General features: G+C 57.1%; 6 protein-coding genes across 6 annotated transcripts; 3 read left to right on the top strand and 3 right to left on the bottom strand.

The window, feature by feature from the left end:
* Positions 1-645: 645 nt before the first annotated feature.
* Positions 646-1302, top strand: EsH8_I_001555 (caffeine-induced death protein 2; the record flags this gene model as incomplete). Its single annotated transcript, XM_083268968.1, has 2 exons — positions 646-712; positions 776-1302. 2 exons carry the CDS (start codon positions 646-648, stop codon positions 1300-1302), a joined length of 594 nt encoding a protein of 197 aa, XP_083119406.1.
* Positions 1303-2258: 956 nt separating this feature from the next.
* Positions 2259-4829, top strand: EsH8_I_001554 (peptide alpha-N-acetyltransferase complex A subunit NAT1; the record flags this gene model as incomplete). The annotated part of the gene is made up of 3 exons (XM_083268967.1): positions 2259-3162; positions 3217-4326; positions 4390-4829. The coding sequence occupies 3 exons, from the start codon at positions 2259-2261 to the stop codon at positions 4827-4829; spliced, it is 2454 nt and encodes an 817-aa protein (XP_083119405.1).
* A 431-nt stretch (positions 4830-5260) lies between these two features.
* EsH8_I_001553 (anthranilate phosphoribosyltransferase) lies at positions 5261-6505 on the bottom strand (the record flags this gene model as incomplete). The annotated part of the gene is made up of 1 exon (XM_083268966.1): positions 5261-6505. One exon carries the CDS (start codon positions 6503-6505, stop codon positions 5261-5263), a length of 1245 nt encoding a protein of 414 aa, XP_083119404.1.
* Positions 6506-8478: 1973 nt separating this feature from the next.
* Positions 8479-10237, top strand: EsH8_I_001552 (ATP-NAD kinase-like domain-containing protein; the record flags this gene model as incomplete). The annotated part of the gene is made up of 4 exons (XM_083268965.1): positions 8479-8647; positions 8709-8765; positions 8827-9824; positions 9878-10237. 4 exons carry the CDS (start codon positions 8479-8481, stop codon positions 10235-10237), a joined length of 1584 nt encoding a protein of 527 aa, XP_083119403.1.
* A 362-nt stretch (positions 10238-10599) lies between these two features.
* Positions 10600-11483, bottom strand: EsH8_I_001551 (nucleolar protein,Nop52-domain-containing protein; the record flags this gene model as incomplete). The annotated part of the gene is made up of 2 exons (XM_083268964.1): positions 10600-11303; positions 11432-11483. The coding sequence occupies 2 exons, from the start codon at positions 11481-11483 to the stop codon at positions 10600-10602; spliced, it is 756 nt and encodes a 251-aa protein (XP_083119402.1).
* A 1352-nt stretch (positions 11484-12835) lies between these two features.
* EsH8_I_001550 (uncharacterized protein) lies at positions 12836-13304 on the bottom strand (the record flags this gene model as incomplete). The annotated part of the gene is made up of 2 exons (XM_083268963.1): positions 12836-13123; positions 13200-13304. 2 exons carry the CDS (start codon positions 13302-13304, stop codon positions 12836-12838), a joined length of 393 nt encoding a protein of 130 aa, XP_083119401.1.
* Positions 13305-15032: the final 1728 nt, after the last annotated feature.

Here is a 15032-nt window from a genome sequence, read left to right as displayed (position 1 = left end):
CAGGCTGACAGGACGCTAAGACAACTGGTTGCGTTGTTCGAGGGAGACTGGAATCTGGCCAAAGCGGCCACACGTGGAAGAGCAGGAAAATGAAAGACAGCAGATTGGAGAATGTGTCGATCGATCCCTGGAATTCGTTGTGAAGCTTTGACCAGCGGCATCTTGGGTCGAGGGAGGGGAGCACAGAAGCAGAGCAAAAGCACAGGCACCGGCAGGCGGCGCGGGCACAGACCAGTAGTTCTTTACCGAGGATCTTCCGGACGGAACCCCACCAAGCTTTCATAAGCGAGTTATGATTGGCAGGCTGTCTGGTACCAGTCGGAGCTCTTCCATCAGCCCACCAGCGCCCAGTCCAGGCACTCCATGTCCCGAGCTCCCCCAGCCTACACTATGGTACAGCTGCCGTCGACGTAATCGAGTGCGTGCTCCATAACCATCATCATAATCATCATCGTCATCCGAGATTCGTTCTCCATCTCCACGACTTCGCTGTACCTTGAAACAAAAGCTGGCGCAGCGTCTATAACCGAAAACTCTACCCGATCCCGAGAAACACTGTTCAACGTGGCGGGCGTAATTTGGAAGAAAGAGGCGTCTTCCGTGGCGGCCGGCGCAAAATCCGCAAACCCTTCGTCAGCCGACATCATGACCCAACCGCCGCCCCAACCACATCTTACACCGCAGTTCTGCTTCTCGACAGGAGCCTTGAAAGGTGAGTTCCTCCGGCACACCCGAGACTCTGGAAGTCGACAGAGGTCTAACGCAAACTGCCCAGACTTTCTTAGACTCTCGCGTGCGAGTATCGACGACTCGATAGCCCAGAACCTCAATGCTCTCGTGACACCCGCCCGGGCCGGCTTCGACCCTACATCGACTTCACAGCGGACGCCCCGGGCTTTCCCACGACAGATTGACGCCCAAGCCTGCCAGAACTTCAAGGACCAAGCGTTGTTCCCGACATGGCATGCGCGAGCGGAGGTGCTGCATTATTGCGGAGTTGTCGCAGCCAGCAGCGATCCAGATGACCCAGAGGCCCTGCTGCGGCAAATAGAGGATGCTAAGGACAAGGAGCGGGTGGTTGACGAGCGTCTGGATCCATACTCGGGGAGATTCTTCCCTCGGGAGCCACGGACGGAAAAGCTGGCCATGCTGATCCGACAGGAGAAGGGCGTCGAGAACATCGTGCGTACGCGAACCTGGGATATGGTCAAGCAGAGATGCGGCGAGTCTGTGGATACGTGGGAAGAGGCCCTAGAGGGGTGGAGGCAGAGGGCGCCGGTGCCAAAGGGGGGTGACCGGTAAAGAAACCAACATTAGAGGGTGCACAATGGGGTTTAGACGTTGTTGTATACCAGTATATAGTGTACCAATTCTGTACTATCAGGGCAAACGATTAATGATGGACTCCCAAACATTGTAAAACACGCCCCTCAAACTTGCTACTTGCATCCCCTCTTGTCCTTTGTGGTTGTTGTCCGAGTTGGCGCGGAGCAATACTTATTCTGTAGCACCGGCTTTATGGGAGGAGCCCTGTATTGTAGGCGTCGTTGATTAGAAGTGACTCCAATGGGTGAGGCTACAGACTGCCGCCGGCATGGTAGCCATGGTGGGCTGCAGGAAGTATTTGCCCAGCAGCGGTTGCGGGTGGGACGTGCGCACATATGCGATGCGGTGAATGGAAACGGACGAGTGTCGGGGTTTGCCCCACCATTAGCCTGCCGTGCCGTTAGACGTGGACGCCCGTAGACTCTGGCTATGGAGGGTGGGTTGGTGCTCTGAGCCCGCATTGGCGGTCACTGAAGCCAGAGCCCACACAAGTGAACGCTGTCCGCCCACGCCCACGGCCCACGCCCAGCCTTGGAACATCTGTGTGGCCGAACCCTTCTCCAACTTCATTTGCGTCGACTCGAACTGCAGCTCCGATTGTGGACTCGCACCCGACAGCTTCAACATCCCACCTCAACCCCGCCAAGGCACGAGATTCGGTCCCCGACACAGCCGACTCCTGTTCTTCGCATCTCATCGTCCGCTCCATCTTTTTCTTTTACGACAGCTGTTCGGTCACGCGACTGCAGCTACCCCTCCTTCGCCCCCCCGAGGACCCCTCCAAAGAGTCCTCCGGACCAACCTTCCGAAGAGTTTGCATCCGGCGACTCCAAACTCCCTTGGCCTCGTCCGACTAGACTCGGATCCCTCGACGACCGCATTTGTCTCCATTGTAATCCCGGCGATTCAATCTCCGGCCCAACACCGACCCGATGCCGCAACCTCTCAATTCGAAAGAGGCTTCCCTCTTTCGAGCCGTCATCCGCGCCTATGAGGACAAGCAGTACAAGCGCGGCCTCAAGTCCGCCGATCTCATTCTCAAGAAGAACCCCAAGCATGGCGACACAATGGCCATGAAGGCCCTCATCATGAATGCGCAGGGCAAGACCGAGGAGGCTTTCGTGCTGGGCAAGGAGGCTCTGACGGTGGACATGAAGTCGCACATTTGCTGGCACGTCTACGGCCTGCTTTACCGCGCCAACAAGAACTTTGAGGAGGCCATCAAGGCCTACAAGTTCGCCCTGAAGCTTGAGCCCGAGTCTACCCAGATCCAGCGCGATCTGGCTATCCTCCAAGTGCAGATGCGCGATTATGCCGGTTATATCCAGAGCCGCACCGCCATGCTGCAGGCGCGCCCCCAGCTGCGCCAGAGCTGGACCGCCCTGGCCATCGCCCACCACCTGGCAGGTGACCTGCCCGCCGCCGAGAACGTTCTCACCACCTACGAGGGCACTATGAAGGCCACGCCCTCCCGGGGCGACTACGAGAACTCGGAAGCCGTCATGTACAAGAACACCATTATCGCGGAGCAGGGCGACTACCAAAGAGCCCTCGAGCATCTCGAGTCCGCAGCCAAGCACAACCTCGACAGGCTGGAGTTCTTGGAGCTGCGCGCCAAGTATCTGTCCAAGCTGGGCAAGAAGGAGGAGGCCATCGCCGCATGGGAGGCTCTCGTTGAGCGAAACGCCGACCGCCCTGCCTACTTCGAAGGACTCGAGAGCGCCCACGCCTTTACCGAGAACGATCAGGATGCCAGGAAACAGATCTACGAGGCCTACTCAAAGAAGTTCCCGCGTTCAGATGCCCCTCGCCGCCAGCCCCTGAACTTCCTGTCTGGTAAGTCTGCTTAACACCCGAACACCCGCGTATGGTCACTAACATCTCTCGCAGGCGATGATTTCCGCAGCGCGGCGAAGGAATACCTGACGCTCATGTTCAACAAGGGTGTCCCGTCGACATTCGCCAACCTGAAGCACCTCTACTCCGACTCGTCCAAGAAGGAGGTTTTGGAGGCTCTCACTCAGGAGTACATCAAGTCGCAGGCGTCCAGCTCGGAATCGGCCAACGGCGATCGCTCAAAGGGAGAGGCTGCTGCGCTCTACTTCCTCGCTCAACATTACAACTACCACCTGAGTCGCGACTTGACCAAGGCCCACGAGCTTATCGACAAGGCCATCGAAAAGGTTCCCGACAGCGTTGACTTCCACATGACCAAGGCCAGGATATTTAAGCACCAGGGCGACCTCCAGAAGGCTTCTGAGGCCATGGACAAAGCTCGATCTCTTGACACCAGGGATCGCTACATTAACACCAAGGCGGCCAAGTATCAGCTGCGTAACAACGAGAACGAGAAGGCGTTGAAGACCATGGGTCTCTTCACCAGGGCAGACACTGTCGGTGGCCCCCTTGCGGATCTCCTGGACATGCAGTGCGTCTGGTTCCTGACCGAGGATGGCGAGGCCTCCGCCAGACAGGGCGACGACGCCTTGGCATTGAAGCGGTTCCACACCGTCCACAGCATCTTTGACGTTTGGCAAGAGGACCAATTCGACTTCCACAGCTTCTCCCTGAGGAAGGGCCAGATTCGGGCTTACGTTGATATGGTCCGGTGGGAGGACCACCTTCGCGACCACCCCTTCTACTCAAGAGCTGCATTGGACGCTGTCGCCATCTATCTTAAGAGAGCTGACCGCCCGTCAGCAAACGGCGTCAACGGCACCAACGGCGACGATGCTTCCGAGAGAAAGAAGGCCGCCAAGAAGGCCAAGAAGGAGCAGCAACGTCTGGAGCGGGAGGCGGCCGACCGCGCGGCGAAGCAAGACCCCAACAAGGGCAAGCCCAGCGAAGAGCCCAAGAAGAAGGATGACGACCCTCTCGGCGTGAAGCTCCTGGATGCCGAGCCCCTGAGCGCCGCGATGCGATTTGTCGTTCCTCTCTTGCAATTCAGCCCCAATGACATCCAGGCTCAGTTTGCTGGCTTCGATGTCTACCTGCGCAGGAGTAGGTTTTACCCCGATTTACACTAACTATCTTCAAAAATCAAACTGCTAACAATATCCACAGAAAAGTACGTTCTTGCGCTGCGTTGCCTCAACGCTGCCCGCGCACTTGATGAGTCTCACCCGGGAGTCCACGAGCGTGTTGTCGAGTTTGCTCACGTCGTCAGACCCGCCCTTGAGAGCCTGCCGGCGAAGGTCCAGGAGCTCATCAAGTCGGAGTTTACACCCCCCGCTGGCGACCTGAAGAAGTACAACGAGGATTTCTTGGCGAACAACAAGTCCAAGCCGTCTCACATCGTTGCCGCCCTCAAGACGCGAAGAGTGCTCGGCGAGGATAGTTCCAAGGCCGAGAGCGATCTCGCCAACGTAGTCAAGGCGCCCGACGCCACTTTCGAGCTTGCCACCGAGGTCTACGACGTTCTGAAGGCGTGGAGAAGCAGCGAGGCCGAGACTCTGAAGAAGGCGGCGCACGAGCGGTGGCCAGAGGTTACCATCTTCGCCTAAAAGGGCAGATGTGTACCTTTGTACACCGGCATCTAGGGATATGGCACCGGCTTAAGCCGGTATGAGCTGGATGACGGGGTCAGTGTTGCGATTTGTGCAGTCCGAATACCCGAGTAGCGGAAGCGTTTCCAGACGGTCATGGGCGGATATCTTTCCTCGGTAAGCGGGAAGCCAAGGCTGGGAAAAGGTCGGGGCGTAGGCATTTGCTCTGCAGCATGTGCCGACACAAGGATATGGTGCATCAAAAGTTGTGATAGAAATGGGCTACAAAAAGCTTTGAGACTCCAGATCCCGTCGAAGCTGCCCCGTATGCTGGGCGCCTTGGGTCGGATGCGCACCAATGGCCGTGATATCCATCCCGTCCTTCCAATCCCGGTGAAACCCCCCTTTCGTGCCTTGTTTTGCCTTTAAATCCACACATGTCTCCCTCATTAATTGAATCCGTTGGTAACGTCGACGAATGCCTTCCACTGTTTCCAGGCCTCGCCGCTCTTGACAGCCCAGCGCGCCCTGCGCACGCCCTCCTTCCATCGTCCTCCACCGGGTCCCCTTTCCGTAATGACCTGGCCATCATCACCGGGACCCATGTTGCTCGACTCCGCCTCGCAGATACCCGATGCCACAAACAGTGTGGCTGTGTTCATCAAGACGAACTCGAGGATGGGGTCGTCGTCTGCCATTTCACCTTCCAATATTCTTCTCAGAATCTCGGCGTTCTCGGCGGGCTCCTTACCCGGCGAGACAGTGTTCAGGGGGTGTGTCTTGAGGCCGAAGTCACTGGGCTGCACCTTGAAGTGATCGGTCACAATCTCCCCGTCGGCGGCCTCGGTGAGTCTCCACACCAGCGTCGGCCCCGCGCAGCTCACCTCGTCCAACTCCTCCTCGCCGCAGATGATCATGGCCTTCTTGGAGCCGCCGATCTTCAGCGCCTCCAGGAACACAGGGCCAAGCTCCTTTCTCGCGACGCCGATGACGCGGGCCTCGAGGATGTCCTCGACGGGATTCGCCAGGGGGCCCAAGAGGTTGAAGATTGTCCTCCAGGGCAGCTCCTTGCGGATGGGCGCGACGTAGCGCATGCCGGGGTGGAAGACGGGCGCGAAGAGGAAACCGTAGTTGGTGGCCGAGTACACCCGCGAGATGGTGGCCGGGGACACGGCCATGAGCACGGGCGGGCGGGGCAGCATGTTGTTCACGAGGTCGGCGGAGCCGGATTTTGAGGTGCTCGCGCGGTTGCCGTGCTTGGCGACGAGAAGGAGCGAGCTGGCGAGGATGCTGGCCGTGGTGCTGATGTTGAACGTGTTGTGCGAGTCGCCGCCCGTGCCGACGATGTCGCACAGCCCGCCGGCGTAGCCGCCGGCCGCCAGCCCTTTGCTCTGCACAACCCTTGACAGGTCGGCGAAGTCGACCTTTGCGGCGGCCTGGCGCATGACGTAGGCCGAACGGGCCATGACATCGGCGCGGCGGTCGAGGTTGGTGAAGTGCAGAGAGATAAGGAGGGAGGCGGCCTGGGCGTCGGAAACCTGGTGAGTGAAGAAGTGGGAGATGGCGTCGGCGATCTCATCGGGGGTCACGTTGAGACCGGCGTCCGGGACGGGCCACATCTTCTTGAGGAGGGGCTTGATGTCGATGAGCGGGAGGGCGGCATCGGACCCCGCGACCGGAGGTTGAGAGGCCATTGCGGGCGGGGTTTTGTGTGGTTTGCGCGAGGGATTGGATTGGTGAGTCGAGATGAGATGGCGGTCGGAATGGCTTCAGACGGGATCGATTGACCGGTAAATAACGGAGGGACACCAAACCCTAGTCACTTGAGCAGTCAATGAAGGAGCTGTTGTGAGTCAAAGGGCCATATGAGCAGCGAGATTGTGTGTGAGAGAGTCCGATATGTGGTCGGTACGTGGTTGTTGCGGCCCACAGCTGATTGGTCAATTATTGCCCGATTAAGACGGCACGGGGCGGCCTGATTGGCTACGAGGCGGTGGGACAGGTGTCGTCCCCATTTGCCGTCGCTGCTTAGGGAATCTCCGCTCCCGCAATTGGGCCCATTGGGGAGACCGGCAATGGAAGCCGCCGAATGCCACTCAGCTATCCGTAATGTCTATATGTATATGGACACGCGTGGACACACGAACACAATTGAAGGCTCCCACGTTGAGCTAGCCGTCTTTCTTTACGCATGTAACGGCAGTGTCCAGATACGTATCTTTTCCAACGCGTACCTCGAACGTTAAACCGCTGACGCTGACGTCTCCGGTATGCTTCTATCGCCCTCGTTGGGTTTTTCGATGCTTGCGGTATGAAGAGCCCGACGGCGCTCGCTCATCGTCTGAAGACAAAGACAAGCCCGAGCCCCAACGGGCGAACGCCTTTTTACAGTTTTACATGTATGCCCGGAAAGGTATGACATCAGGTATGCATTTTTACGGCAGCCAAGCAGCGTCAGGCCGGTCATCGCGCGATTCGCCTGGTTAGTGTCCCTATCGTCATTGCCATCCAGTGCCTGACAGGCTTGCCCACACCACAACCTGTATTGGTGGTCGGACAAATCACCATCTCGGCCAGACATATCGCATTGTTGGCTTCCAATCCCCCCCCGCAGCCACCCCCGAGATAAGGTGTTTGCCCCGTACCTGAACGGGGCTGTCGCCTCACCTACCCGTCTCACCTCAACTCACATGCGTACCTTGCTCTGTTGGAAGTCTGCGCCTTTTCGTCAGAAACAGTCTGCAACTTACACCAGACGTCTGGCGACGAGCCCACCCCCGCCCGGGTTGATGGTCGCGGCAGTTCTGGCCGGTCTCATTGTGTTGACCCCAAGCTGCATCGCCACGTCGGGGGCTTCCATCGCAGCTGTGCAGCAGCTCCACGGCCCAGTGGCCCCGGCCCTGTGCAACCGCCCGGGGCCCGCGGGCCACCGCATTAAGGGACGGGTTGGGTCTGCTGCAGCCTGCATCCGTGTCTGTGTCCGGCTTATCACAGCTCTGGTATCCATGCCCCATCCCTCCCTTAGCGAGGTACATGACCCCCGCATCACGCCCAGGCTGAATGGCCATGTACCTCTCTATCCGTTCCTGAGGTCAATCTCCGATTTATCCGTGCCATGGTGGGTGACCCGTGCCACCCTTCCCGGCTCCTGCAGCGCCGACCAGTCCATTCTTGCGCTGGCATGACCCAGGTGCTCACACTCGTCCGCGATGGGCCTCGGGCCCTGCTCTTTCTAACCTCTCGAACTATTCCTATCCTGCTGCTGCTCCTGCGCCGTTACTCATCAGGTTTGGTCTGCCGGCTCAACAGCGCCTGCTTTTGTTTCTCTCCGTGCCTGAAGGGTGACTGCAAAGGCAGCACCAGCAGGATCAGCTGCAGCACCGAGCAAGGGCCTCCCATACTCGACAACTGACAATAATGTCTTGTCGCGGCTCGTGTTAGCATTGATTCTTACCCCTTCTTCCGCTCAAGGTCTCTGCTAGTCTTAACAGCTATTTCCCCCCGTGTCTGCCCACTTGTCCCATCATTTTCAACCATCCAACTTAGATAAACACGAATTTATTCTTCTGGGGCCCGAACATCGTTCCCACTGCGTCAAGAGACCCGTTCCGGACCCAACGTGGCATGTGAACTACGATCCCTGGAGCCTCCGCGATATTCTTTCACGATGGCGACCGTCGCTAGCCCGAACTCCGCGGCCCCCGCCGTGCCCGAGTCCATTTCCGAGTCGTCGCAGTCCTATGGCAAGCCCGCGTCGCGAAATGGCCTGCCCGACACTATCAAGATCGATGGCAACAAGTCTCTGACCCTGACCCCGGCGAATCTACTTCTGAATGGTGGGTTTCGCTCACCGAGCTCAACTTTGTGCGGTGCGCTCGCGTAGCTAACCCCTCCAAGACCCGACAGCAAAGCAAGCCAACCGAACTTGCGGTTTCGCAGGGTTTGGCGCATCAGGTCAGTCGTCATGACCCTCATGACACTTTCTTCGTCTTGCTAACGACAGCCGGGAAAACAGCTCCAGCAACGCATACCATCCCTTTCTACGACGTCCTCTGGGCCGAGCAGACTGACAGCATCCTTACGATTGACTACGCAAACCACGTCGCCAAACACCGGGTACAGGCCGCGACGTTGACCTTCACCGTCAACGACGCTGATAGCACAGACGTGAGGGCATGGATCGAGACGCTCTTGACGAAAGCATACGGGCCAGCAAAACGATGCAAGAGAGCCAAAGTGCTGGTGAACCCGCACGCCGGACCAGGGGGCGCCGAGAAGAAGTGGCAGGTCGACTGCGAGCCACTGTTCAAGGCGGCGCGCATGCCCATGGATATGATCCTGACGACTTACTCAGGTCAAGCGGTTGAGGTAGCGGAAGAGATCGACGTGGACGCTTTCGACACCATTGTTATCTGCTCGGGCGATGGCTTGGCCTATGAAGTCTTCAACGGTCTGGGAAAGCGTCCCGACGCCATGCGAGCGCTGCAGAACATCGCAGTCTCGCATATTCCCTGCGGCTCCGGCAATGCGATGAGCTGCAATCTCAACGGCACGTACCGGCCGTCGCTTGCTGCTCTCGCCATCATCAAGGGGGTTGAGATACCGCTGGATCTGATCAGCATCACGCAGGGAGATCAACGGACACTAAGCTTCTTGAGTCAGGCACTTGGTATCGTGGCCGAGAGTGACCTGGCCACCGAACACTTGCGATGGATGGGAGGCGCACGATTCACCTGGGGATTCCTAGTGAGGATATTTGAGAAGAAGTGCTATCCGTGCGACCTTGCCGTCAAGGTGGAGATCGACGATAAGCACGGCGTCAAGGAGCATTACAAGCGACAAGCGAACAAGACATTGGCGGAAAATATGGGCACTCTGGAAGCTCCTGGCTCGAACCAAGCCGCCGGCCCGCAAGGCCTGCCACCTTTGAGGTTCGGCACCATCAAGGACGACCTTCCGGAAGGCTGGGAGTTGATTCCTCACCATAAGATGGTCAACTTTTATTGTGGAAATGTGAGTTTACGTGTGTTGCCAGTTTTGACGAAACCATTGCTGACAATCCCTAGATGGGATACATGGCTGCCGATACCAACTTCTTCGCCGCAGCATGCGCCAACGATGGCCTCATGGATCTCGTCTGCATTGACGGAGACGTGTCGGTCACCTCTCAGCTTAGCATGCTCCTGTCCTTGGACAATGGCAAGTTCTTTGACAATCCTCTCGTGTCGTACCGCAAAATCTCGGCCTACCGTATCATCCCCCGCAACCAAGATGACGGTTACATCAGCATCGACGGAGAAAAGGTGCCTTTTGAGCCGTTTCAGGCCGAGATCCACCAAGGTCTTGGCAGGGTCATCTCGAAGCGCGGCACATATGAGGCCCCTGGTCCCTTGGGCTGGGACAAAGTTACCATCGGGGCAACATGATCCGGGTCTAGATGGGCCATCGCCTGCAACGGCACTGGATAGCATGCAGCTTGAGAGAGGCGGAAAGCGAGGCATGGGAGGGAAGTGTTTTCTTCAAAAGTCGAGATACCCAGATAGACCAAGATGGGAAGAACGGGACCGCCGCCAAGCTGAGATACAGGTCTGGCCGGCAAAACCAGAGCCATTGGTTATCAATGTATACTATAGAATAGCGTTGCGTACATAATACTTGCTTCTCTTTTTGGTTCCCGCCACCGCCCAAGAGTTCCCTGAAAGTTTGTAAAGTGATGCCTCCCGTTTTGAAACCAAAAAAACGCCGTTTTCACCGCCCGATGCAAAGACACAAGGATTTTTCGCCTTCCTCATTTGTCGTCGATGCCACCCCATTCGTCGTCCTCATCGTCCTCGTCCTCGTCCATGTCATCCGCCTCCTCTTCGACAGCCTTGCTCTCGATCCACGGCAACCTATCGTCCTCGACGGCCTCGGCGGCCTTGGCGCGGACGGTCTTGATGGGCGACCTCTTGAGCGGGTCGACCAGCTCGCTGACCTTCTTCGCGAACGCCACGGCCTTGTCGTCGTCCTCCTTCAACATCTCGAGCCTGTCGAGCTCGTCGACCCAGAGGTCGACGCCGTGAAGCCTGATGCCGATGGGGACCTTGCGCAGGTCGCCCTCGAGCTCGAAGGGCCACTCGGCGAGCACGGCGAGCAGCGGGGCGGCGCGCGACTCGGCGTACTTGCCGTCCTTGACCCACTGCAGGCCCGAGGCGAAGGTCCGCCTGACGAGGAGCAGGAACTTCTCCATGCGGAGGACGTCGATGTCGGTCCACTGCCGGGACAGGGTCTCCCAGAAGGCGGACAGCCAGGTGGGCACGTCCTTGTTGCGGAGGCACGCCGTCAGGCCGGCGAGCTCGGCGGCGAGGTTCTGCTGCGGGATGGGTCGGTCGCACATCCACATTGCGTAGAAGAGGCCCTTCCAGAGCTTGAGGGCGTCGAGGTGGGTGAGGGAGCGGTGCGAGCCGAGGAAGGTTTGGAGGGAGGTCAGGGACTGCGTGCGGAGCTTGCGGTCTGTACGGGTAGAGCGTCTCGCCCCGGTCAGTTCAAATGTCCTAGGAGGTTCGCGCGAAAGCTCCGGGGAGGGCGGTTTGCGCGCCTCCCCCGGCTTTGCGACGGGTTGCTGATCTGGGGGGACGAACCGCTGGAGGCCAGGTTTTTTATGAAGGGCATGTTCTGTTCTTGGGACGCCATCGTGAGGGGGTATCGAGCATATCCTGCTCAATTCGGGACTGGGAGGGGCGTCTCTTTTTTCGGTGATGGGTTTTGCGCGGGCGACGCTTGGGGAATAATGTCTTTCGAGGGCCGCTCGCAGAGTGGGATGCCCGAAAATAAAATTGTTGATACACCGAGAAAACTGCCCCGCTGATCCTCGGTGTGCAAGTGCCCGGGGTAGCCCAATCGGGACACCGCCTAAGTGGATCGGTCCACCATCTGGGCTTTGAGCTGCAGGGGTCTCTGTGGCTCAGTAGATTTCCGGGCTTCGGTGGCTGTGGCTGGGGCAGGTGCGCCGTGTCTGTCCCGGGGCCTCCACTCTGGCTCCACCCAGTCGGGGCCGGCTGAAGCGTTGGCACGATCAAGCGAACATCGAGAAATGGTTTCTTGGGCACATACGAGCATTTATCAGCCCGTATAGTGCATAGAAATATGGCACGATGTATGTCAACGCCAACGGGCTGGCGTGGAAGTAGGAGGTGATGCGCTGCAGTGCTGATCCCATGTAAGCATCAGAAGTGCGAGCTTACGAACAGGCAGGATGCCCGTGACCCTCGTGATGTGACGAAATATTCAAGGATTTGTGTAAAGGTCTCCAAAATCGGCAGTCGATAATCATTAACTCTGCTTCCAAATCCTGCGGTGGATCCTCGTCTCCAACGGCGTTGGAGCTGGAGGGCAGGCTGATCGCGCTGGGAGCTGCTGTATGTGCCCGGACTCAGGTCGAGCCGAACTACGCGAATTTATGACTTTGGTATGGCTGGGGTCGACCTGAGCTTCATCAATAGTGAATGGATCGCTGGCGCAGAACGGGGGCCCCGAGTAATGGCTGTAAGGGACCTCCTTCGAGTTGGCTTGCAAGTAGCAAGGTAACAACAAGGATAGCCCATCCCGACACCCAAAAAATTAGATTTCCAGTCTCCTCTGTAGAGAAATCGATGACGAGTGAAGCCCATGTCAACATTGACATTCTAGAGTCAGAATTATCTTTCGGTCTAATCACATCTCTGCGTTGGATTTCGAGGGAATGGGACAAGCGACGTCAAGCTGTTTGTGTTTGTGGGAATATTCCAGGTGTAGGCATCTGAGCATGTTGAAGAACCGATGGCAAGTTGTCAAAAGGGCATAATACCCACCTGTCTGTTTGTCTATCTATCCTCAATGAAAAGCAGCCGCCTGATTCCACCCAGCGCTCCTGGTGATACGTCCTGTGCCCTTGGCCAGTGGCTCAATCACCAGACGACTTGGCCTCTGAGAAGAAGGTATCGTGACTGTGGCACTCAAGTCAAATAGCAGCCGCTTTCCTTGATCTCAGCCTTGGCTTCTGTAGCCTACTGGCTCTTGGCGACATGATCCTCCTTGTTACCCTTGGAGGCGCCCTGCTCCCGCTTGAGGTGCAAGATATCAGTGTTGAGAGCAGTGATCTCCGACATGAGGGCGGTGATCTGGGACAGCTGAGCACTGCAGACCGTCTCGAGAGCGTCAACCTTGGCCTTCTCGGCCGCAAGGATCTTCTCGAAGGTGATGAGATTGTCCTGGTGCTGTCGCTGAAGAGCGGACAAGAAAGCGGCGCGCTCCTTGTTGTTGTCCTTCTTGATGAGGACGTAGCCTTCCTCAAGCTGTGCGTGTTTGTCTCGCGTTAGCTCGGCCTTGAGTGATGAGACGGGCACAAATGAGGTGTGAAGGCGGACTTACATTGTCCTCCTTGGAGTCAGCGTGAACGGTCTTCTTGTTCACCATCTTGGCCATTGTGACAAGCTTGCGATGATTGTCTGTCTGGGCGTGCGTGTGAGTAAGCATGTCGAGTTTTGGAAGCGATGGAGACAATGCCTAGCTGAACAAGGAACGACATCGCGTGAACATACCTCAGATGGATGGATGGCAGGAGAGCCAACGGCAGATGGAACTGGTCGAGGTAGAAAAGCAAGAGTAGAAAGTGATCGCTGGTTGTGCGTACTGTTCGGAGTAGTCCCTTGCGATTGAGGCGAAGTCGGATAATGGAGTGGGTTGTTTGCAGAGAAGTTGGTTGTATGGAAAGGAAGCCCTGTGGGTGAGAGAGATAAGTCGGGATTGTTTACTTATATATGTCCCGCTTCTTGGAGGTGAAGTCCGGCTTGGCCCAGATGGAAGGAGCAGCTGCTCATTCAATTCATTCACCGGCGTCAACCCAGAGGCACCTGCTCCTACTCCTACTGTCTGTTAATCGACTTCACCAACGTCAATTTCTCTCACCGCCCACTGATTTTATTTTCATCTTTCCTTTCTTCACTTTCCACGAGCTCTGCAAAGTTTTTAGTGCCCTGTCTTGTCTATTCCAAGCGGCCCGGCATAATTCAACATCTCTCTTTCCTTCTACTTTATCCATACCTCCCATTCCCCAATACCGGGCCCACCTCTACCTTTACCTTTACCTCTCTTCATCCTTGAGATTCTCACACCAACCTCATCTCCTACAAACCACAAGAACCACAACCCGGAGACGCGCCCAACAGGCCTATACCTCTCTTCTATTTTCTTTCCTTCGCCTCATCATCAACATTGCCTTCGAACCGCTGTTTCCCCCACACTTCATCCAGTCTTTGGATCTTACCATGTCGGCCATCATCTCGCATCTGCTCCCACATTCTCCTCCTCCTGCTCCTGCCCCTTTCACATCTTTTCTTCAAACCTGCCACCTTGCCCTGCTTCTTTCAATTACTACAGACTTCACTCACGTGACGGTCGTTGCAAAAAAGATTCCTTGCTGCTCTTCGTGGCCCTTGAGCCCCCCGTCCCCACTTTCTTCTCACACTCACCCTGACTCTCATCCGCCAACCCGCCTTCCTTCCAACTTTCCCTTCTCATATTACAACTTGCTTCCCATCTTCCCATCTTCCCATCTTCCCATCTTCTTACCATCCCATCCTTCCATCCTTCCATCTTCATCTCATCATTACCCCACAAGTCGATCTCAATAATCGTCTCAACCTCGACGCTCTAATGCGCAAGCCCTCATCACTATAAGGTTTTCATTCGGGCTCATCTGCTGACACGGGATCTAACAGACCCCTTCACGTTAGAGTCGATGCTCGGATCCCAGACAGCCAGAGACATTGGCATGCCAGCTTGATCTTTCCAAACCAGACAACCGAGGTAAGCACCACAATCATTTCATTTGTGTCCCAGCCTCGTCTTTTCGTGTCTCTTCCGCCTGCCTGTCTACCGATGCTGGGCCTTAAGCGGTCAGGAATTCGTTCTTGGTGAGATGTCGAGAGCCCGGAATTTGCTGGGGCATGAGTTGATTGCCAGGGCCATTTGGATCGGCCAGCCGCCCTACTTTGGGTTGGGGCGTCACCCTCCAGCTGCCGGTTCCGCCTTTGGCCTTCGGCGGTACGGTCTCAACCACCTCGGACTTCATTTATGAACGTCCCGGGATGGCCCAGCTGGGTTTTTGCTGCCACGAGTCGCATCTGCTGGGCAGCGGGTCAACGTGCCTCGAGGTCACCCTACACTCTCGTTTCCGGGTATGCCCGTGTCTAAGGCGGTGCC

This window comes from Colletotrichum jinshuiense, chromosome 1 (assembly GCF_051148585.1).
Source record: "Colletotrichum jinshuiense chromosome 1, complete sequence".
NCBI classification, from domain to species: domain Eukaryota; kingdom Fungi; phylum Ascomycota; class Sordariomycetes; order Glomerellales; family Glomerellaceae; genus Colletotrichum; species Colletotrichum jinshuiense.
Note: the sequence above shows the minus strand (reverse complement) of the source record. Positions and strands in the feature narration are given on the sequence as shown.